General features: G+C 39.3%; 1 protein-coding gene across 1 annotated transcript in view; it reads left to right on the forward strand.

Moving 5' to 3' along the window:
- The window catches only part of TTC1 (tetratricopeptide repeat domain 1), a 48,373-nt gene that overhangs the window by 14,392 nt on the left and 9,947 nt on the right, over window positions 1-24,034 (forward strand). Inside the window, exons 3-6 of the mRNA XM_068980558.1 lie at window positions 15,050-15,110; window positions 16,181-16,293; window positions 19,256-19,292; window positions 23,711-23,859. Of these exons, the coding sequence (XP_068836659.1) occupies window positions 15,050-15,110; window positions 16,181-16,293; window positions 19,256-19,292; window positions 23,711-23,859 (360 nt within the window). The remainder of the gene's footprint in view (window positions 1-15,049; window positions 15,111-16,180; window positions 16,294-19,255; window positions 19,293-23,710; window positions 23,860-24,034) is intronic.

Below are 24,034 nucleotides of genomic sequence, written 5' to 3' on the forward strand. Positions count from 1 at the left end.
CTGTCCTTTTTCATGGTTCTCTTTTTTTAAATCATCGTCATCATGCTCATTTAAGTTTTTAAACATACTCCTTTTAGTTTTTTACAACAAATTATATATAAATGTTTTTTATTTTTTATCATCTTAAAATTTTAAAAATTTATATTGGAGTGCAGTTGATTTATAATTTGGTTAGTGCATATATACAGCAAAGTGAATCAGTTATGTGTGTGTGTTATCTATTTTGTATTTAGTAGTGTGTGTATGTTATTCCTAATCTCCCAGTTTATCACTTGCCTGTGTTTTTCCTTTGGTAACCATAGTTTGATTTTGAGATTGGTGGGTCTGTTCTATTTTGTAAGTAGGTTCATTTGTATCATTTTTTTATTAGATTTCACATATCAGTGATTTCATATGATATTTGTCTGACTTAACTTCACTTAATATAATCTTTTGATGATGGCCATTCTGACCACTGTGAAGTGATATCTCTTTGTAGTTTTGATTTGCATTTCTCTAGTAATTAGTGATGTTGAGCATCTTTTCATGTGCTCTTTGGCTATCTGTATATCTTCTTTAGAAAAATGTCTGTTTATATATTTCACCCGTTTCTGATTGGGTTGTTTGGGGTTTGTTGTTTTTTTTTTTTTTTCCGAACTGCATGAATTGTTTGTATGTTTTGGAGATTAACCCCTTGTCAATTGCATTGATTAAAAATATTCTCATTCTGTGAGTTGTCTTTTCATTTTGTTTATGATTTCCTTTGCTGTGGAAAACTTAAAGTTTAATTAGGTCTCATTTGTCTATTTTTGTTTTTATTTTCGTTACTGTAGGAAGTGGATCAAAAAAGATACTGCTGTGACTTATGTTGAGCCTATGTTTTCCTCTAAGAGTTTTATAGTTTCCAGCCTTAGTTTTAGTCTTTAATCCTTTTCATTTTTGTCTATGGTGTTAGGGAGGGTTCTTATTTCCACTTTTTTGCATATAGCTGTCCAGTTTTCCTAGCACACTTATTGAAGAGACCATGTTTCCTGCATTGTATAGTCTTGCCTCCTTTATCACAGATTAGTTGAAAATAGGTGCGTGGGTTTATCTCCAGATTTTCTGTCCTGTTGCACTGATCTTTATTTCTGTTTTTGTGCCCGTACTAATTGTTTTGATGACTGTAGTTTTGTAGTGTAGTCTGCAGTCGGGGAGCCTGATTCCTCTAACTCCCATTTTTCTTTCTCATGATTGCTTTGACTGTTCAGGGTCATTTGTGTTTCCATACAAATTCCTAAAATTTTTGTTCTAATTCTGTGAAAAATGTCATCAGTAATTGGATAGGGATTGCATTGAATCTGTAGATTGCTTTGGATAGTATAGTCATTTTGACAGTATTGACTCTTCCAATCCAACAACACTATATATTTTTCCATCTATGGCATCTTTGATTTCTTTCATCAGCATCTTGTAGTTTTCTGAGTACAGGTCTTTTTGCCTCCTCAGGTAGGTTTATTACTAGGTATTTTATTCTTGATGTGATGGTAAATGGGATTGTTTCCTTAATTCTCTTTCTGATCTTTTGTTGTTTATAGAAATGCAAGAGATTTCTGTGTATTAATTTTGTATCCTGTGACTTTACTAGATTCCTTGAGAAGCTCTAATAGTTTTCTGATGGCATCTTTAGAATTTGCTGTGGATAGTATCATGTCATGTACAAACAATGACAATTTTACTTCTTATCCAATTTGAATTTCTTTTATTTCTTTTTCTTCTCTGATTGCCATGGCTAGGACATCCAAAACTCTGTTGCGTAGAAGTGGAAAGAGTAGACGTGCTTGTCCCTGATCTTAGAAAGCATGGTGTGTGTGTGCTATCCTGTCTAACTCTTTGCCCTCCCATGGGCTGTCCCTGTCATGCTCCTCTCTCCGTGGGATTTTCCAGGCAAGAAATAAGAGTGGTTTGCCATTTCCTTCTCCAGGGGCTCTTCATGACCCAGAGATCAAACCTGCATCTCCTGCATTGACAGGCAGATTCTTTACCACTTGTGCCATCTGAATGATTTAAATTTTTCACCATTGAGAGTGATGTTAGCTGTGGGTTTGTCATATATGGCCTTCATTTTGCTGAGATGGGTTCTCTCTGTACCTGCTTTCTGGAGATTTTTTTTTTTTTTTAATGATAAATGAGTTTTTGAAATTTTGTCAAATTCTCTTTCTGCATCTATTGAGATGACCGTGTGGTTTTTCTTCTTCAGTTTGTTAATGTGGTATATCACACTGATTGACTAGCATATGTTGAAGAACCCTTGCATCCCTGGGGTAAATCCCGTTTGATCATGGTGTATGATCCTTCTAATGTATTGTTGGATTTGATTTGCTAATGTTTTGTTAAGGATTTTTGCATCTGTGTTCATCAGTGATATTGGCCAGTAATTTTCTCCTTTTTGTGGTGTCTTTGTCTGGATTTGGTATTAGAATAATGGTGGACTCCTAGAATGAGCTTAGGGGTGTTCCTTCCTCTGCAGTTTTTTGGAAACATTTCAGAAGGATAGGTGTTAACTCTTCTCTCAATGTTTGATAGAATTTGCCTGTCAACATTTGTTGCAAGTGTTTTGATCACAGTTTCAATATCAATACTTATGATTGATATGATCATATTTTCTGTTTGTTGTTCAGTCTTGGAAGATTGTACCTTTCTAAGAATTTATGATCTTTTGTATTTCTTTGATGTCTATTGTAACTTCTTTGTCATCTCTAACTTTATTGTTTTGAGCCTTCTGCCTTTTTGTATTGGTAAGTCTAGCTGAAGATTTATCAATTACAACTTTTCAAAGAACCAGCTTTTATTTTTATTGATAATTTTCCTTTGTTTTCTTCATCTCTGTTTCATTTGCCTGCTCTGATCTTTATATCTTTCCTTGTACTAACTTTGGATTTTGTTTGTTCTTTCTTTAGGCGTAAAGCTATGTTTAATATTTTTTGTGTTTCCTAAGGTAAGATTGCATTGCCATTAACTTCCCTCTTAGAACTGCTTTTGCTGCATATCATAGGTTTTGGATCGTCATGCTTTCATTATAATTTGTGTGTAGGTATTTTTTTATTTCCTCTCTGATTTCTTCATTGATCTCCTGGTAGTTCAGTGTCAGATTGTTTAGTGGCCACATGTTTGATTTTTTTTCTTTACAGTTTTTTTTTCTATAATTTATTTTTAATCTCATAGTGTTGTGGTCAGAAAAGATGCTTGATATGACTTCAATTTTCTTAAATTTACTGAAGCTTAATTTCTGGCCCAAGACATGACATATCCTGGAGAATGTCCCATGTGCACTTGAGAAGAAAGTATATTCTGCTTTTGGATGAATTTTTCTATGAATATCAATTGTCTATCTCGCTTAATGTGTCATTTAAGGCCTGTGTTTCCTTACTGATTTTCTGTCTGGATGATCTGTCCATTAGTGTTGGTGGGATGTTAAAGTCCCCCACTATTACTGTCAGTTTCCCCTTTTATGACTGTTAGCATTTGCCTTACATATTGAGGTGCATCTAGGTTCGGTGTATATATATTTATAGTTGTTACATCATCTTGGATCGTCCCCTTGATCATTACATAGTATCCTTCCTTGTCTCTTGTAACAGTCTTTTTTTAAAAAGCCTGTTTTATCTGATGTGAGTATTGCTATTTCAGCTTTCTTTTGGTTCTATTTGCACAGAATACATTTTTCCATCCCCTCACTTTCAGTCTGTATGTGTCCCTGGATCTGAAGTGGGTCTCTTATAGGCAGCCTGTACACAAGTCTCATTTTTGTATATACTCAGCTATTGTAAATCTTTTCGTTGGAGCATTTAATCTATTTACATTTACGGTAATTATCTATCTGAATTCTTAACTACCATTTTGTGAATCATTTTCAACTTGATTTTATTAGGTCTTTTTTTCCCCCTTCCCCTTTTATTCTTTTGTGACTTGAGGATTATCTTTAGTGTTGCGTTTCCTTTTTTGTGTGTGTTGTAGTTTTTTGGTTTGTAGTTCCCCTGAGGTTATGATATAGCAGTCTATATCAGATCAGTTCAGTTCAGTTGCTCAGTCATATCTGACTCTTTGCAACCCGATGGACTGCAGCACCCAGACCTCCCTGTCCATCACCAGCTCCCGGAGTTTACTTAGACTCACGTCCATTGAGTCGGTGATGCCATCCAACCATCTCATCCTGTCGTACCCTTCTCCTCCCGCCTTCAGTCTTCCCCAGCATCAGTCTTTTCAGATGAGTCAGTTTTTCGTATCAGGTGGCCAAAGTATTGGAGTTTCAACTTCAGCATCAGTCCTTCCAGTGAATATTCAGGACTGATTTCCTTTAGGATGGTCTGGTTGGGTTTCCTTGCAGTCCAAGGGACTTTCAAGTGTCTTCTCCAACACCACAGTTCAAATGCATCAATTCTTCAGCACTTAGCTTTCTTTATAGTCCAGCTCTCATATCCATACATGACTACTGGAAAAACCATAGCTTTGACTAAATGGATCTTTGTTGGCAAAGTAATGTCTCTGCTTTTTAATATACTATCTAGGTTGGTCATAACTTTCCTTCCAAGGAGTAAGTGTCTTTTAATTTCATGGCTGCAGTCACCATCTGCAGTGATTTTGGAGCCCCCCAAAATAAAGTCTATCACTGTTTCCACTGTTTCCCAGTCTATTTGCCATGAAGTGATGGGACCAGATGCCATGATCTTAGTTTTCTAAATGTTGAGTTTTAAACCAACTATACAAGGTTGTTTTTAAGTTACTGGACTTTTATTTTCAAATGCATTTCCCACTTCCTGCAATAGTAGTCTCATTTCACAGTTACTGGTTTTAATATCTTATTGGTATGGATGAGTTTTTACATTTACTGTTGATTTGCCTTTATTGGTGAGCTTTCCCACTTGTGATTGTCTTGTTTGTAGTTATGGTCTTTTTCTTTTTCCTTCCTTTCTCCCCTCACCTCCCCCCAACCCCTGCCTAGAAAAGTTCCTTTTTATCATTTGTTGTAAAGCCAGTTTGGCAATGCTAAATTCTCTTAGCCTCTGCTTGTCTGTAAAGCTTTTGATTTCTCTGTCAAATATGAATAAGACCCTTGCTGAGTAGCATATTCTTGGTTGTAGATTTTTCCCTTTCATCACTTTTAATACGTCATGCCATTCTTGTCAGCAGAGTTTCTGCTGAAAAATCAGCTGATAACTATGGGGATTCCCTTGTATGTTAAAGTTATTTGTTACTGTTAATGTTTTTCTTTGTGTCTAATTTTTGTTAGTTTGATTAATATGTGTCTTGATGTGTTCTTGGGTTCATCCTGTATAGTAATACCTGTGCTTCCTTGACTTGAGTGTTTCCTTTCTCGTATTAGGGAAGTTTTCAGCTGTAATCTCTTCAAATATTTTTCTCAGGCCTTTCTCTTCTCCTTCTGGGACCCCTAAAATGTGAATGTTGGCACATTCAGTGTTCTCCCAGAGATCTCTGAGATTGTCCCCATTTCTTTTCATTCTTTTTTCTTTGTTCTGTTCTGTGGTGATGATTTCGACCACTCTTCCAGCTCACTTACTCGTTCTGCCTCCGTTTTTCTGCCATTGATTCCTTCTAATTTAGTTTTCATTTCAGTTACTATACTGTTCCTCTCCATTTGTATTTTAAATCTTACAGCTCTTTGTTAACAATTTCTCGTATCTTCTTGGCCTGTTCCTCCATTCTTTTTCCGAGATTTCATATCATCTTTACTATCGTTACTCTGAATTCCTTTTCAGGCGGACTGCCTGTCTCTTCTTCATTTAGTTGTTCTTGTGGGATTTTATCTTGCTCCTCTGTCTGAAACATACTTCTCTTGCCATGTCATCTTCTGTAGCTTTCTGTGTTAGTGGTCTCCTTTCCACAGGGAGCAGGAGAGTAGTTCCTCCCGCTCCTAGTGACTACCCCTTGGTGGGTCTTGTCCGTCTGGTAGGTAGGGGTGTATCAAGGGGTATGTTTTGAGGTGGCTGTGAACTCAGTACAGGTTTAGGCAGACTGATGTGGTGACCAGGGCTTGCACTGGATATTGAGTGGGACCTCCCCTTTGCTCTGTGCTTGTCACTGCCCTGTCAGGGGCGGGATCTGCTCCCCTGCTATTGGAGTAGGAGCCCCCAGAGGTGTTTCTGAGGTGCGATTCTGAGCTGTGGTGCAGGATAGGTGGGACTGGAGCACTCCCATGGGAGCGCTCCCTGAGGGCCTCCTTGGAGCTGCTCACCTGTGTGTGTGCCCTATCGTGTCACCTTTCACCGATGTGCGGGCTCACGGGTTACACCATTGTCGGCACTGCTCTCAGCCCTGTCGTAACCCTGGGTAGGCGTGTGGTTGGCCCTGGTGTCTCTCGGGTTATTTTCACCAGGCCACCAGCACAGATTCACTGAAAGTGGGTCTCAGCACTGCAGTAGCCATGCCCCTGGACCTGCTGTGGTAGCTATGGAAGCAGCTCAGCCTCTGGCCTGGCCCAGCCCCCTTGTGTATCTGCCCACAAAGCCCGCAGCTCTAAAGCTGGACCCATGTCAGCTTTGAGAGCACTCATTGTTTATTGGGCTGTTCTGTAGGTGCTGAATTTACAGAATCAGCAGCACGGATGTAAATCCACAGTTCGCACAGCCGTGAGCAGAGATATCATCTCTTCTCTCTCAGTTGCATGGCTCCTGGGACTCAGCTGGGGGGGTCAGCCCCTTTCTGCATGTGGGCTCCCTAGCTGGTTTCTTCTCCTGAGGCTGCCCCAGGGCACATGAGCCTGCCCAGGCAGAATGGGGCCAACACATGAAAACCCAGGTTTGTGAGTCTGCCCACATGTGATGGGAAAGCCACCCCTCCTAGTGCCCGTGGTGACAGGGGCCAGTGTGAGGGGGAGAGGCTACAGTGGCGGCCGTGCCCATCATGCGCCGCTCAACCACAGAGCTTCATTTCTGTGGAGGCCCAGGCTTCTTCCACAAGCATTCCCGGTGCCTGGTTGTGGACTTCCTCGCTCCCATCCCTACAGGCTGTTTCTTCATAGCCAACAGCAGTCCTCTACCCGGGTCTGTTCTCCAAACCCCACGTTCCAGCCCCCAGCCCCCATCCACACTAGCAGACCCACACTTTAGGCTGGGGTGCGCGGAGCTGTGGCACGCACCATCCAGGTAGGTCTCACTTTGTCCTGCCTGCCACTGACCAGTTGCTCCACTCTGCTCCAAGCCCCCAGAGCTCCTTTTCTGACCCTGCTGATCTCCCTGCTGGTGAAGGGGCTTCCCCAGGTGCAGGACTTTTCCTTTTCCTTCAGCTCCTCACCCCTCCCCAGGAGTACAGGTCCTGTCCTGCTTGCTCTCTTCTTTCTCTCTTTCTTCTGTCCTGCCCCTCCTGTGGGGATCTTGTTTGTCCTTTCAGGTGTCCAAGGTCCTCTGCTGGCTTTCTGCAGGTACTCTGTGAGAATTGTTCCATTTGTAGTAGTATTCTTGATGCATTTGTGGGGAGAGATGAACGCCGTGTTCTGCTGCTCTGCCATCTTGATTCCTCCCTTCTATAGCCGCTTTTTGTGGGTTAGATCTAGTATCCCTGTATAATCAGATATTTCTGTCAACTGCTGCTTTTTCCTGATTGTGGTCAAACTTTCTCTTTGCCTGTCTTACATTTTTTGTTGTTGTTGATGAATCTGGGTATTTTAAGTAATACTGATGCAACTGTAAAGTCTGACCCTCCCCTGTGCCCCAATTATTTTTGTTGCTATTTTGCCTGTCTGCTTATATGTGTAGTAATTTATCTGGACTTACCTGGACTTAGCTGTGTGATTCATTTCCTCTGGGATGTGTGGCCACTGATGGCTCTGTTTAGTTGGTTTTTGTTTTTGTTCTTGTTTTCTTTGTTGTTGTTGTTTTAATTTTAATTCTGGCTTTCTTGAGGTCGTGTCTGTGTCCACACAGTGTAGCGGCCATCCAGTACTGGTTAGAGATTATACTCAAACATATCAAACCAGTATGGCTTCCACTTACTATCAGTGGATCTATATGTGAATTTAGAAGTATATTCCAAGTTGAGATAGTTTTCAGGTCTACACCTCTTGTGTTTCCTTAGTACGTGTGCACAGGCTTCTGATAAAACAAGGATGCGTGAATAGTTTCATCCTTCTCAAGCGTGCACACCAACTCCAGTCAGCCAGGATATGTGAAACGCTTGTCAAGTGCATCTGTGTCTCTCTCTCTTTTTATCTTCCCAATACATTTGTCTGTCTCTTTTACGTTTGTCTTTGCCCAACCAGGACTGCAACCACAGATCAGTAGAACCCCTGGCTTTCCCCATTTGCTTGGCTCTCAGATTACAGCACCACGAGGCATGGATTATTTAACCTTCTTTAAATCAAGTCAGTCCTCCAGCAGTAAAACTGCTGGTTATTCATAGCCTACCTTGTGGTGTGAAACTTACCACACCGAATGATGGGAGGAAGAAAGGGAGCAGTCCCTAGGAAGTATGCCAGGGATTTATTTTCATGGTGATTTCCTGAAGTTCAATAGTTTTTCATAAATAAGCATTTTTCACATTGTCGTAAGCCTGTAATCCATTTCCAGGACACTGAAATGGTTGTGTTTGATCTTTTTGTCCAGTTTTGTAGTTGCTCTTAGAGGGTTTGGAAACCTCATTTGGCCACATCAGAAGTCTCACTTGGTATTGTTTTGAACTGTGTAAGTATTTTACACTTTCAAATGTTAAAACTAAATCAGAAAGGATAAGGAAAGTTAACCCTTAAAATGGATTATAAACAGAAACAAATTGCTGTAGCTATATCAAATTGGTTACATGTTAGCATAACTATTTCAAGTTCATTACATAGAGAAGGTAATTCCAATAAATTTGGCTGTATATCCTTAGTAGAATATGTTCTGAAGTTGGAAAAAAAATGAGATCTTGAACTTTATGTAGTAGATTATAAGTAGTGATAGTCACATAGTATTTGAAACTTTTGTTTATTGTTGGATAGAGCAAAATGAGTTAAGTATTTTGCTGTTACTGGGATTTCTGTTTTATTTCTTTATTTACTCCTGGGATTTCTGTTTTATTTAAGATGTATTTTCATGAGTCGCTTCACTGAGAGGACCTAAAAGCAATGACTCCCTCATAACAACACCTAGATCTTGGTTTTGAAAAAATGACTGATTCCAGGTACAGGGAAGGCAGAGTACAATCTGCTGCACTTGGACTATAATGTATGCCTGCAGCAAAGCTTACCCTTAGGGGGATAGATCCAGGCAAAGATTCATGCAGATCCTGAGAGTGGGCTAAGAAGTCTTGGATAAAAAGTCTGGAGTATGGCCTAAAGAGGCCCCACAGGAGGAAGAGTGCAGTCAGAGGAGGAGCTTGACTGGCCTATTTTGCCCAGGCCTAAGGGATGTGCAGTGTTCTTCAACTCATGAAACCATCTAAGCATTTTGTAACCATCTAGACTTTCTGCAGTGCTTTTTAAAAGAATTCTCTTATAATTTTTTAAAAATAACCTGAGGTAGAATTGAATTGCCCAGTTAGAGGTGTTTTGTACAGTTTACATTCAGAGGAAGATCATGTGGGGAAGGAAGTGAAGGTAGTCCTGGGGAAGAGGTCTGGTTTGTGTTAGACTTGGAAAACAGCAAAATTTGGTTTGGGCAGTTGAAAGGAAAATCTGGAAGAAAAACAATGGCATTTCCAAAGTGGGTGCATAAGAAAAGAATGGAATGAAGAATAAGAGATCCAACTATGTAGAAGAGAGGACTTGTGTAGTAATGGGAGATAAGACTGAGTAGGTTGGAATAGAAGTTTGTTGCAAAAAATAAAAGATTTCTGAATCTTAAATTTTTTTTTTAACCTGTAAAATAGGTAGATACCTCCATGTGCATCTCTCAGAATTGTCTTGGGAAGCAGATGAGTAGAGCTCTAATGTGTATGACAGCAGATGTAAGCAGTGAAATCTATACTGGTATAGATATAAACTATAAACTATACTGGTCGAATTTATAGTGAACTGAGTAACAGGCTGAAAAGTTGGCAGTTGTAGTGATAACAGTTGAAATAAACTCCCTTCATCAAGGGCATTGTATTTTTGAGGTTTTCCGTGGCAGCTCCTGTGATGATTCACAATGCAAAATAACCTGTTTCCCCCTGAGCTTTCAGTAATGGGGAGGTCTACTGAGTTTAGAGTCCTGTAAAATTCCTTTGGTGCCTATTCTTAAGGAAATAAAATTCTAGAACAGATGTTACCCTATGAGGCCTCCCCAGAATCTGGAGGCATGTGAGAGGGCCGCTAACCACATCAGACCAGAACCTGGAAGATTTGCACCCAGTAATGCTGCAGGATACCAGCCCTACCAGTTCCCTTACGTGTGATGCTCTTTGCACTTAGCAGGCTGAGTAAGACTTATGTGCTATGGAGTCTGTCCTTGGATTCCATAGCATTCATTACACAGCGTGCGTGCCATCCTTTGGTTAAAGAATGTGTTCCGGCGGCAGAATAAATCCTAGTCTTTGTACTAGGATCAAGTTAGTCTCCTGGCACAGCCGGGAGACAGTGCAGCTTTCTTTTCAAAGTGCTATTTTTAGCTGTTGCCAAGGAGATATTCAGCATGATATTGATAATTGCATTAATCCTCAATTTAACACAATCTGTGAAAGCAACAGCTCTTTTCCAGTGTTTATTACTTAATGGGTCACTGAGTTGTGATTTATCAGACCAAAAAAATAAAATGCCTTCCTTAGAATAATTGGCCTCTGTAGTATGTTCCAGAGCCTCTTGGCCAGTTCAACTTTAGGCCTAGTTGTAACAACACTGTGAACTTCTCTCAGGCTGCCTGCTCAGGCTGGCCCCTGTCAATAATTCCTTCTGGGTATACTTTGGATCTAGGCGTTTCTCATTGGAATATTAATGTTCTAAATTTACCAAATAATGATTAGACTCTTAAAGCACACTTCACAAGAGCCTGATCTGGCAGTCTGAATGACCTATCTGTGTTCATAGAACATTCCTGGTAAGCTGGCATTGGAGAACAGATTATAGATCAGAAAGTAGCTTAAAATTAGAGAGAGTGAAATTATTAATGGATGGGCATTGAATTCTTAATAACTTGATGAGCCACCCTTCCCTGAAGAATTTTTATTTTTGATAGTACTGTTTTAAAAATATATATATTACAGACCTGTGATGCATTTATTCATGTGATCCTGTAATTTTCTCTTAACTCATTAACATGCTATCCTGCATTAATATATTTTCTAATGTGAAACCAATTTTTCATTTTACTGTTAGAACTTTATTAGCCAGTGATATATGGTGGTTTGTGTTTGTGTGAATTTAAGATTGATTGAATAAAGTCACTACTCTTTATAGGGTTTTCATTTTACCCTAATTGAAATTATTTTAGAATTTTTGTGTTTTTTTTTTTTTTTTTTTTAACCCATTTCTCCACATACCCTCCTGCCCCAACCTTTGAGCTTGGTGTTTTTTGTTTCATAATTTGTTTAGATTCTGCTTATAAGAGGGACCGTATGGTGCTTGTCTTTCTCTGATTTATTTCACTTAGCATAATGCCCTGGAGGTCTATCCATGTTGTGGCAGATAGCAAGACGTCATTCCTTTTTTTTTTTTGTCTTTTTTTCCTAAGATGTCATTCTTTTTATGGCTAAATAGTATTCCTTTGTGTGTGTATAACCACAGTTTCTTTATCCATTCGTCCTTTTTCTTTTTTTGAGATATGACTCTTCTGTTTTTGGCTGGGTTGGGTCTTTGCCGTGTGCAGGCTTTCTCTCATTGTGGTGAGCAGGGGCTGCTCTTTGTTGTGGTGGGCGGGCTTCTCGTTGCAGTGGCGTCCCTTGATGCAGAGCACAGGATCTAGGCATGTAGGCCCGCCCGCTGTAGTTGCAGCAGGTGGGCTTAGTTGCTCTGTGGTGTATGGGATCTTCCTGGACCAGGGATTGAACCTGTGTTCCCTGGATTGGCTGGCGGATTCTTAACCACTGGAAAGCCAGGGAATTCCCTATCCATTTGTTCACTGATGGCCATTTCGGTTGTTCCCATATCTTGGCTATTGTATGTAATGTTGCAGTTGAACATGGGGATGCACTATCTTTTTGAGTTAGCGCTTTCATGTTCTTCAGATAAACACCCAAAAGTGGACTTGCTGAATCATATGGTAGTTCTGTTTTAAAGTTTTTAAGAAATGTCCATACTGTTTTCCATAGTGGCTTCACAGTCCTACCAGCAGTGCACAAGGGTTTTCTTTTCTCCACATTCTTGCCAACACTGGTTATTTCTTGTCTTTTGATAATAGTTATTCTAACAGGTGTGGAATGATATCTCATTGTAGTTTTGATTTGGATTTCCCTGCTGATTAATGATGTTGAACATCTTTTCCTGTTCACCATGTATGTCGTCTTTGGAAAAATGTCCATTCAGATCTTGACCCACTTTTTAATAAGGTTGGGGAGTTTTTGCTTTTAAGTTATGTGAGTTCTTTATGTATTTTAGATATTACCCCCTTATCAAGTATATGATTTATAACTATTTTCTTCCATTCATTTTGTTGATGGTTTCCTTTACTGTGCAGAAGCTCTTCAGTCTGATGTGGTCCCACTTGGTTATTTTTGCTTTTGGTGTCAGATTCAGAAAATGATCACCAAGACTTACTTCAAGGAGCTTACCACCTCTGTTTTCTTCTAGGAGTATTATGGTTTCAGGTCTTACATTCAAGTCTCTAATCCATTTTGAGTTAACTTTTGTGTGTGGTATAACACAGTGGTTTGTTTTCATTCTTTTGCATGTGGCTGTTCAGTTTTCCCAGCACCACTTACTGAAGAGACTGTCCTTTTCCCATTATATATTAGTGGCTCCTTTATCATAAATTAATTGACCATATGTGTGTGGGTTTATTCCTGGGCTCTCTATTCTGTTTCCCTGATCAATGTGTCTGTTTTTATGCCAGTACCATACCATTTTTATTACTATAGCTTTGTAAGTGTAGGTTGAAATCAGGGAGCATGATGCCTCCAACTTTGTTTCTCCAGGTCACTTTGTCTATTTGGGGTTGAAATAACTTTTAACTGGATTCATTATGGGGTTTTCTTTGCTTCCAGCATAGAATTCCCTTTCTTATGTGGAGGAAATTCCCCTTGTTGAGTGCTGGTCAGTCCCCCTGTTCACTCTGTTCTCTTGACAGCCAAGGCATGTGACTATGCTTGGCTCATTGAATGCTTCTTACCAAAACTTTAAATCTAAATCAGGACAAAAAAAGGGGGATGGTTAGGGTCTGTTGGCTGTTATTACAGCCCTATCTTGGCGAGACTTTTCTCCTAGAAGACACATCAATATTTTTTAGCTTTTTGACTTCAGAATTGCCTTGAGTCCTGTCTGTTTTATAAGCCCATATTTTAGGCCTCCCCGTGATTGTGTGAGCCCCATGGTAGCTTTCCAGTAAACTTAAGCCCTTAAAAAAATTTTTTTTTCTTTTTTGCCCGAGGTAGACAGTCCTTTTGCTTGCCTCCAGAAATCCTAACCGGGCTTCCCAAATGGCTCAGTGGTAAAAAAAAAAATCTGCCTGCCAGTACAGGGAGACCTGAGTTTGATCCCTGGGTCGGGAAGATTTCCAGGAGGAGAAAGTGGCAACCCACCCCAGTATCCTTGCCTGGGCAATACCATGGACAGAGGAGCCTGGTGGGCTACTGTCCGTGGGTTCGCAAAAGAGTCAGACGTGACTTAGTGTCTAAACAACAAAAAATCCTCACCAGTTCAACGGAGGATATTACAGTTCAGGCACCTTCCTCTGGATGGTAGTAGGTAAATGTGGCCACATTTTTGTATTTTGATTGTCATCACCACTACCCATCTTATTTTTTCCTGTATTCCCTTGGAATAGGCCTTCTTCAGATATGTTATATCCTAAAATGAATTATTATTGTCTGCTGAACATCTGGCCTATAATAGATGTCGTAAAAATTAGATTCTGTTTATACCTATTTCTTAGTTTCTTTATTGAGATTCATCAAGTGTTCTGTTTCTTTCAGAGTATAGTAATAAGGTATTTGCAAAGCACCCAGATCTCAGCAGCTCATTTACAGATCTTCTCCAGAAGCATTATATTTTTTAAATTTGGTTCAGGATGTCGCTTGTACTGTCGATGAAAAAGTCTGCTAATTTTGTGTTCTCCCATTGGCGTTTTTATTGAGTCAGAAACTTCAAGAATGAAGGAAGAGATTTTTGGAGATTCTCTTTTTTTTAAATGCTGTCAAAGGTGGCATGCTAGCTCTGCTTATGCCGGCTAACTTGCCGAGATGTTCAGGGCTGAGAGAACATAGGGGCTCGGCACGTGTCTTTTTTGCCCCACAGACTAACATTCACTCTACCTTTGAGTCCCATGAGTGCCCTACCATCTGCATGAATTTCTGTTGATAGAAGAGGCTAGGAAAAGAGATTTCTCTGGGTTTCTTCAAATTTCCCTGTGTTAGCCTGCTAACAGCATACCTAACCTGACCCTGCAAACAAGACTCATCCCCCATAGTACACTCTGCCAGCCTCTGTATGCCTGCTTATGACACAGAGTGCAGTTGTAGCTAAATAAGTATGACATTATTTTACAGAAAAATAATAGCTAATTTTTGAACCCTTATTCACCAGTGTTTTGGAAGCTTTGCATACATATCACGTTAACCCATAAATCTATTAGCTTTATTGTTTATATGAAGAAATTAACGCCCAGAAAGATCTGAAACTTGTCCAGGGTCATCTGCAATTAATAAGTAGCAGATCTAGAATTTTAATTTATAAAGGTAAGCATACCAGTGGGTCTATTAGTTTCATTTTTAGTAAGTGGAAATTACTGTTCCATGCAAAAGCCAGAAACAAAGAAAACCTGGGTTTTGTCTTTTTAGTGTCAAGAATTCACTTGATGTTTAGCCAGATGGTCATGTGTTTGTTTTCTGTGTGTTTGAGATTTAGATAAAACTGACCCAGTTCTCAAAAGTCAAGCTGCTGGCTGTTGAATAGCCTAATGTGTAATGAAAGCTGGCCTTTCTGTTCAGTTATCATAATACTGTATTTATGTCATTCTCTGATCTTTTTCAGAGAAGGAGAGAAGAGAGCTCTAGACTAAAGGAGGAGGGAAACGAGCAGTTTAAGAAGGGAGGTAAGATGTGTTTTTCAGCGCTGATGCTGGCTGTCTTGACTCCTCATTCTTTTGTAGAGACTGTGAAGAAACACTGAAGAATGTTTGGAAACAGCTAGCAGATCTGAACTGCTAACAGTACTGAAGAGCAAAGCTCTCTGAGTTTTTGTTTTGGGAAACTAATCCAGAATGTTAAAAGGCTGTTTGCCGCATTACTGTAAAAAGAGGGTCTCAGTTCCTCACTTAGTGACAGTGCTGTGAATACTGGCCCCGTGTGTCCTGTGCTGCCTCGAGAAGGGTTTTGCTTACACTTCAGTTGCTGTTTCAGGTTCCGTTTTCTGTAGATAAACTAGAGAGATGGTCCTAATGCATTTCTTGTATTTGCTTAGGGATAACTGAGATTCATTTTTATGATTTGGGGGAACTATTTGATCTTATTATCAAATTTGTCACGTCTCAAAGTATGTATGCTTTGAATATCTAGGAGCAGTAACATCTTCCCTTTGTTATTTTTAGGTTAAAAAAAAATTTTTTTTTTTTTTTCGTATATCCTGATTTATCAATTATCACTTCTTTTTTTAAGAGAACTAAAGATTCTCTGAAAGTTTTATCTCTTTATATTTTAGTATTAAATATTTCAAACCTGAGAAAGGAGTGAGTAGGCAATTATCTTTTAGTATCCTAACTATAATTCTGTATGTGGCAATGAATATGAGTTTATCACCATTTTCTCTCTTAAGGTATTTAGTCAACTAGTGGTTTTTAACGTAGTTTCTTTTAGCTCTATAAAATGTCTCTCCAGACACTTCATGGAAGCATTTTTAGCCTGGTTGACTCCATGAAAGCAGAGTATCTTTAATGAAAAATATAGAGAGTTTTTTTCTTCATCCTGGGCTGTTTGTTAATTCCAGATTTTAGTCTCTTTCATCTGTCCAGTTTCCTAATCCCCTTTCAAAACTCTTTACTAAATTGATAAGCCAAGTGAAAGAGGAATGTATAGAAGGGAAAGCTATACATCCTGAGGTCATTTGGAATACAGTAATATCAGAAATAAAATCATAACAACTTCTTATATTTTCCCTTATCCTCAGATTACATAGAAGCCGAAAGTTCTTATACTCGCGCCCTGCAGACGTGTCCCTCCTGCTTCCAGAAAGACCGGTCTGTTCTGTTTTCCAACAGAGCTGCAGCAAGGATGAAACAGGTATGTCTTGGACCCTGTCTTTTTCAGAAGCACATGAATTTGCACTGTTTTTGTAGGATAGCTTCTCGCCGGAAATAAGCATAGGGGCTTTAAAGTTGCTGCCTCTCTTTTCCTACACCTATATTTCGCTGATTTAAAGGGCATGGGAAGGATAGAAGCATAATTTTGAAAAACTTAAGTCAGATTACTGTTCGTATTCCTTATTAAAGTGGCTGAGTGAATACTTTCACAGAAGGAAGCCTGGCACAGTTTCTACCAAACCAGGGTAGGTTAATGAATCAAACAGCCAAGTAGTACATGTCCTAGCATAGCTCCAGCTGCTTACTCCAGGCCTCTGGAACTTTAGATAAGACTCAAAGGGACAGGAAGCCGTGCTTGAAACTGGACTTCAAGGTGCTTATCCCTGAGATTCTGATTTTCTGTTGAAAGTATGGACATAGGGAGAAGCGTCCAAGAGCTGAGGTGAAAAGTACCCTTAAATGCAAAATGGGTGTCAGGGAAAATTCAGAAGCATTTTTGTATTTCCAAAGGATTGAGAGCCTGGTGTGGCAGGGTGAATGTAGAGTAGAGGAGAGTGTCGTGATATTTGTTTGGTATCATGTCGGTATTAAAAGTTAAATTGGTGATTTGTTGATATTCCTGTTTAGACAGCATAGTAAATCTTGCTGGTTTGAAATGGTGAGAGCTCGAAAAAACAAACAGTACCACTTGTTAAAGACTACTTATATTCAAAGCACAAGGGTAGAATTTTTTTTACCTTTAAGCAACCACAAAGCAGGCGTAAGATTGGGTGAAGTGGTTTTCTGTTTGTTTTGATCAGGTATCTATGTCATTTTCTTTTTGATGTTGACTGATGAGGGTTTTTAAAGGGGAGAGTGGGGGCTGCGCTTGAATGTTTGGGCATTCAAAAAGTTTTATTTTAATCCAGGCTTGTGTGTTTTGTTACTGGGTTCAGTGTCCAGGGTGAAGTTTTAATATTTTTAGAGTGATTCATGTGACATAAGAGAGGGAATAATTCTAGAGCATACAGAGTATACAAACAGACATTTTGTATTAGGGGAAATAAAACAATTTTTAGATTTATTTAAAACAACATTCATTAATACATTCTACCATCGATCAGAATTCACAACTAACAGTCTTTCCACTTAGCTGGAAAATTCTGATTTCACTTTTGCCTCTGGGAGACATCAAGCCACATTCATAGACTGGAAATTGTCATTGTGAATTGAGATCGAGGACACCTTCAAGTGTCAGAGAAAATGCACCATACCCATTTGGCTCCTGGAATTTGGGATTCTTTGTTCTCATAGTTGCCAAAATTAGTGACATTGCTAGCATTAGGCTAGTATGAGCAACTCGTTCCTGAGTTAGGAAAATGGATGGCCTTGCTAGTCTTCTGTCATAGCCGAGGGGAACTCAGAAGAAACTTGCTATGTAACTCTGACCTCTACAAGGGATAAGTTTGCTGGTGGGCTCTTTTTGTTTTATTCTTTCAACTTTCATTCTTAATATTTTTAAGAAGATTCTAAAATTACAGACTTGGAGACTTTTAGGAATCCACTGAAGTGATTTAAGGAGCCCATTCTGAGTTTAAGGAAGTGATAGGTTAAATATTTTAAGAAGAATTTCTGAAAGACAAGTTTGCAGGCTCAGCATCCCTGATGGGGTATGCCTGGCTAAGCTTTATGTTTCACGTCTGGAGGGGGAAAAGGCAAACCTGGAGTTAGGGCAGGTTTTAGCTCTAGGCCTGACTACACGACAGTAAACAAAGTCCCACAAAAAATAGGTTCTAAGAATAGTTACTTGGGGGCACAAAGAATACCACCACATCAGCTGTACACACAAGTTATGTAGATTTACTCCTATATCAGAAACTTTAAAAATGACATTGTGTGTCTCAGACTTAACAGTTATCTAAAAGTTAGGGAAACACTGACTTCCAGTTTTCTGTACCACAGGACTTCTTGTTAGAGTTTTTAGTATGTGAATTGCTATTTTGGACATTGGGAGAGATAATGTAGTTAGTGTTTCCCAGACGACTCTGGAACCTGTTTTTGCTTATTGTGGGTAAAGTACACATACTATAAAATTGACCATTTTAACCATTTTTAGATACATTCATAGTATTAGGCAATGATCATCATTTCCGGTTCCAGAAATTTTTTATGACCCTAAGAAAAACCCATTAAGTAGTCACTCCCCATCCTGGAACTGTTTTTGATTGAATCCTGAAACTCAATTTGGTAGACAGTGCTCTAAAATATTCTACAAAGTATTTGGCATTTGCCATAGTAGCCATTATGGAAGTATTACTAGCAGATGAATATCAGAGCTAGAATCTAGTTCTTTTGAGAATCTGGTTCTCAAGCTAGAATCTAGTTCTTTTGAAATCCTATGTTCTTTTCACTATGCTGTGCTTCTCAGTTCAGCAAATTAAATTAGATTTTTGGCCGGTTCTTTTGTGTTTTTGTTTGGTTAGTGAATCAATTAAGGTTCATAACTGAGACTACATGAGAAGCCATGCCCTGTCTGTATGTGGACCACCTCTGTACTTCCTGGAAAATACCACTTTGGGTGTGATATGTAACAGTTCACCAACGAGGAAGGTTACTCATTCAGTTATTCATGTGTCAGTCATTTGTCCTGTTTATTGATCACAGAGTTTTCTCACTATCAACATTCTAATGTAAAATGTCGCAGGCCAATTGCAGCAATCTTTAAATAAAGATACTTCAGGAGGAAGCTCCTTGAATAATCTGTTGCCAGGAGTCTTTCAAGTCAGCTGTCAGCATAGTTTGAATTTTAGCTTGGAAGTGGCATGCATGTTTTGGTGTGATTTCCTTGAAAAGCATGCATCTATCTGTGTAAGCAATTATTAATGATCAGTTTATGTCATTGAGCCTTTGAGCTGTTGAGACAGAATTAGGGTGACACATATTAATGATCTATTTCCTTTTAGGACAAGAAAGAGATGGCCATCAGTGACTGCAGCAAAGGTACAGCTTTTTGGTCTTGTACATGGTGACATACAAGAGCATTACCTCAGCTGTTGTTTAGTTGCTGAGCTGTGACCGACTCTTTTGTGACCCCGTGGACTGTAGCCCACCAAGCTCCTTCGACCATAGGGTTCCCAGGCAAAGGATACTGAAGTGGGTTGCCATTTCATTCTCCAGGGGCTCTTCCTGACCCAGGGATTGAACCTTTGTCTCCTGCTTTGGCAGGTGGATTCTTTACCACTGAGTCCCCTGGGAAGCCTGTTACCTCAGCTAGACAACAAATGCAGAGGCTTGTCAGTCAGATGTGTACTTGTACACATGCACCCTTCTGGGGCTGCTAAATGAGAATCTTCGGGTCTTTCTCAGAGGTGTTCTGCACAGTAGTCATCTTAGTGAAAGCATTTTTTGAATGGACAGTTCAGTCAGTTTATCCTGTATTGGTAAATACGTGGAGAAAATTCAAACCTACCTTGGCCACAGAAACAGTATATACTTCTTGTGTGTTTGCTTTTGAAATTGAAGATCTTAGCTGCTGTTGGGGCTTCTGAATCCATGTGCTTGGATAGCAGTGGTGGTTTCTATTAGGGAAATGGTACTCCGTTCAGATGTTGTACTTAATCCAGATCTCCTTGCCATCATTTTTTATCAAGTTCAACACAGTGAATCCAGTCTTTGTCATCTGATGTCTGAGTTCCATAATGATCTTTTCATTCCACCACCTCATAGAGACAGCTCCAGACATAGGGTCATTATTGTTTTTGTTTTTTTTTCCAAAAAATTTCCTGACAGGCCAAATGGTTGTCTTGTCTTTATAACCTGCTTGGTGTGGGGAACACACATAATCTTGTTCCTTGCATCTTGCTACTCGCATGAGTTTTTTCAAGCTAATATTGTTTTTTAAATTTGTATTTTCTTCTCCATTTTGGATAATATTTTCTCCTTTGGATAATATTTTCTCTGAGAGAATCAGAGTTTAAAAGAACTTTATTTAAAAAAAAAAGAACGTTATATATTATCAAATCCTACTCTCAGACCAAGCATGAATTCCCTCATCTGTTTTATTTCTTGAGATTTTTTAATAACATTAATTAGTCACCTTCTCTTCTTTATACTTGGCAATTCATTAGAGTCTCTGAATGAAACTTAACATATTAGAATCTAGCAAACTTATTCTGATCTATTACCGTCTTGGACTGGAACTAATTCTAAATGTACTGTTTTGTTTGGAAGAAGATATTTAACCTTAATCTCTGTGAGATGTGTGGCTTTGATGAGTTTAAGTTAGGAACAAGCTGCAGTTTTCAGAGTTCTTTCCTTGGTAACCAAATGGTGAGAAAATAGCTTGTAAGCTGATTAGCGGGGAATACACTAGAAAACAGTACATCTCTAGCTGTCGCCCTCAGTCTAGGAGCCAAGAGAATGAGAGGAAGTGGGGGGAAGTGTTTGTTTTCCAGATTCATTTTTGGTTTTGGTTAAACCAAAATACATGTGCTTATACTTAGTTGTTATGACTACATATGGTTTATTGAATCCATGCACAAAATACATTAACAGTAGTACAGTTTATTTGGATTAAGTAGTACAGATTATTTGGATATACAGGACCTTTCATTCCTCTGCCCCCCAAATAAACACATGCTCACTCTGTGTACAAACTTTGGCAAAGGACTTAACTCATTTGGAGCTCTTTACTATGAAATACTATATAAGAACCTGTATGAAAACTGTGGAACAATATTTAATGCCAGTCACCTTTATGCTTTTAGCTTAGCATGTAAATAAAGTTTAAGTTAATTCTCTATATGGATTGAGAAAGCAAGTCACAAGTTAGAGTGGTAAGTTGGTGTTAGAGGTTTTTATAAAGTAGTCATAGGGAGTTCCCTAGTACAGTGGTTGGGACTTAGTGCTTTCACTGCCAGGGCCCGAGTTCAGTCCTTGGTTGGGAAACTAAGATCCTGTCAGCTGTGTGGCCAATAAGAAGAGTAACCCTGGAAGGATTCCATCTCTTCAGTCAGTATTTGCATTGTTACAGGTTATCCACTAGTTGAGAAAAGGGGGCAGTATAGGCGTTAAGGTGTCAACTAGGGGGTTCAGTTTTTTAAAAAATGATGTAGTAGAGGTCCCTGGAGTATTTTAAGAGAATATGGTGTGCTAGACTAAGGGGAGGTTGACAGTGTGTAAAGTTGAAATCCTGCAGTTTAGGTTCTTTCAGAAAACCTTCTCCTGAACCAATATCCCCTTCCAGCCACTGCACCATTTCTGTCATCTGCTTCATTGAAAGACTGTCTGCACATGAAGTAGCCCATCCATACCGTGTAGTTTATATCTTCGGTCCTGCCCTGTAGGAGCCCTGTATCCCACTGCCAACTTGACATCTCCCTGGGATGTCTGGTCCCGTGGCGTGGCAGATGGAACGTGCCCAGAACAGACTCTGGTGCCTCCCAGTCCCACGCATACATGAATGCATGAAAACAACTTGCAGTTAGTTTTTTTCATACTAGTGAATGCCATCGTTATCTATTCACTTGCTGAAACTCTAAAACCTTTGGAGTCATCCCTGAGTTATTCTCTCATTCCACATGGCTTAATTAATCAGCAAGTCCACTGGGCTCTGATTCAGAGACATTTCCTTAATCTGGCCTCTCCTTTCCATCTCCACGTTTAGCAGCTTAGTGAGCATCCGCTGTCATCTGGACATTGACCTCCCAGCTGTCTCACCGTTTCCACCCGTACCCTTCATACTGTAGCCAAAGTGAGCTTTTAAAACTGTAAATCAGATTATGTCTTAATTTGCTTGAAACTATTCCAGTGGCGGCTTATCACACTTAAAAAGTCTAGTAGATGAACTATATTCCAATAAAAATTATAATAACTAAAATAGACAATCAGCAAGGACCTACTTACTCTGTGGCACAGGAAACTCTACTCAGTACTCTGTATTAACCTAAATGGGCAAAGAATCTGAAAAAGAACAGATGTGTGTGTGTATAACTAAATCACTTTGCTCTACACCTGAAACTAACACAACATTGTGAATCAACTGTATTATTCCAATATAAAAGCTTTTGAAAAAATACAAAATAGAAAAAGTCCAAGCTCCTTCCCTGGCCAGCAAGGCCTCCATGACCTGCTTGTTGGGTATGTTCAGCCTCATCGCTTCTGCACCTCTGCCTGTCACCAAGATGCCAAAGTTATTCTTGCTTTTAGATCCTTTACTCTTTTTAGTTCTTTTTCCTATACTGTCTGCCTCCGCTTTTCAAATAGCTGGCTGCCCTCAAATAATCCCTTTTCATATTGTTTCCACTCTTTATAAAGTCACTTATTCCCCTCTTCTCTTGAATTTACATCACCTTGTTTTATTTTTCTCTAACTCTATAGCTCTCTGAAATTATTTGTATGCCATCTTCTGTTGCCTCCTAGAATAGGTTAAAGCCTCATGAGGACTTGGACCTGGTCTGTTCTGGTTACCACTGTACTCTGGAGGGTCACTACCCTAGTGCATATATTAGGTATAAACAGACAGTTACTGAAAACATGAATGAATTTAAAAATGAGGACATCATTTGAAAAGAAAAAAGTTTTAGAGCCATGATACTGCTTTTTAACAGAAAAAGGAAAAACACAAGAATAGAAGAATGTAGTGTACTTGAACCAAAATATGGGCACCAGATTATTATAAGGCATTTGTTGTTGGATCCAAGAAAGGATATTACACACTAGTGACCTAAGGGTGTTAGAGCAAGAGTTTGAAAGAACAGTGAGGATTTAGCTAAAAATATAACCTTAGCTGTCATTGTGTGACCTCCGTAGTTGAGGCCTAGAAAACGAGAAAGTAAATGATAGTCTGCCACTGTTCTGCCTCAGTTCTTTAACATGCACCTTCAAATTCCCTTCACTTTTTCCCTGTGCACTAGGTGGAAACCAGGACCTGGGGTATAGACTAGGGTTGGATAAACTACAGCCACAAGCCAAATGCAGCCTGAATGCAGGCTGTACAAAAGCAGGTGGTTTTTACATTTCTAAAGCTAAGAATGGTTTTTACATTTCTAAATCATTGGAAGTAAAATCAAAAGAGAAGTAATATTTCAGGACACATGAAAATTATGTGAGATTCAGGTTTCAGTACCCATCAATAAAATTTTATTGTGATACCATCACCCTTATTTGCTGATGCATTGTCTGTGCTTGCTTTCATGCTGCAATAGCAGCGTTCAGTAGTTGTAACAGTCTGTCCCACAAAGCCTGACATCTTTACTACCTGCCCTTTACAGAAAAAGTTTGCTGAACCTACATATAACCTTTAACAAATAACTCTTCTTACGGAGCCACGGAGAATGATTATTGAGGAAACTTGATATAACTGAGGGTGTGTAGGACCTTTTTCCTCATGGTAACAGTTACTTCTTCCCCTTTTACAGCAATTCAGTTAAACCCCAGCTATATCAGGGCAATACTGAGGAGAGCAGAGTTGTATGAGAAAACTGACAAGCTGGATGAAGCCCTGGAAGACTATAAATCCATATTAGAAAAAGACCCATCAGTACATCAAGCAAGAGAAGCTTGCATGGTAAACTTGATTTTTTACAAAAATATTTTCTATTCCTTGTGTTACTAGTCATTGAATCTTAAATAATCTTTTGAGACACAACTACATGCCATTTCTATGCTTTTGAGAAGCTTATTGGAAGGAATATGCAGGAGATAGAGCTTTGAAGTGGTGGCTGCAACGCATTGCGCCCTGT

This window comes from Capricornis sumatraensis, chromosome 9 (genome assembly GCF_032405125.1).
Source record: "Capricornis sumatraensis isolate serow.1 chromosome 9, serow.2, whole genome shotgun sequence".
In the NCBI taxonomy this organism is placed as follows: Eukaryota; Metazoa; Chordata; class Mammalia; order Artiodactyla; family Bovidae; genus Capricornis; species Capricornis sumatraensis.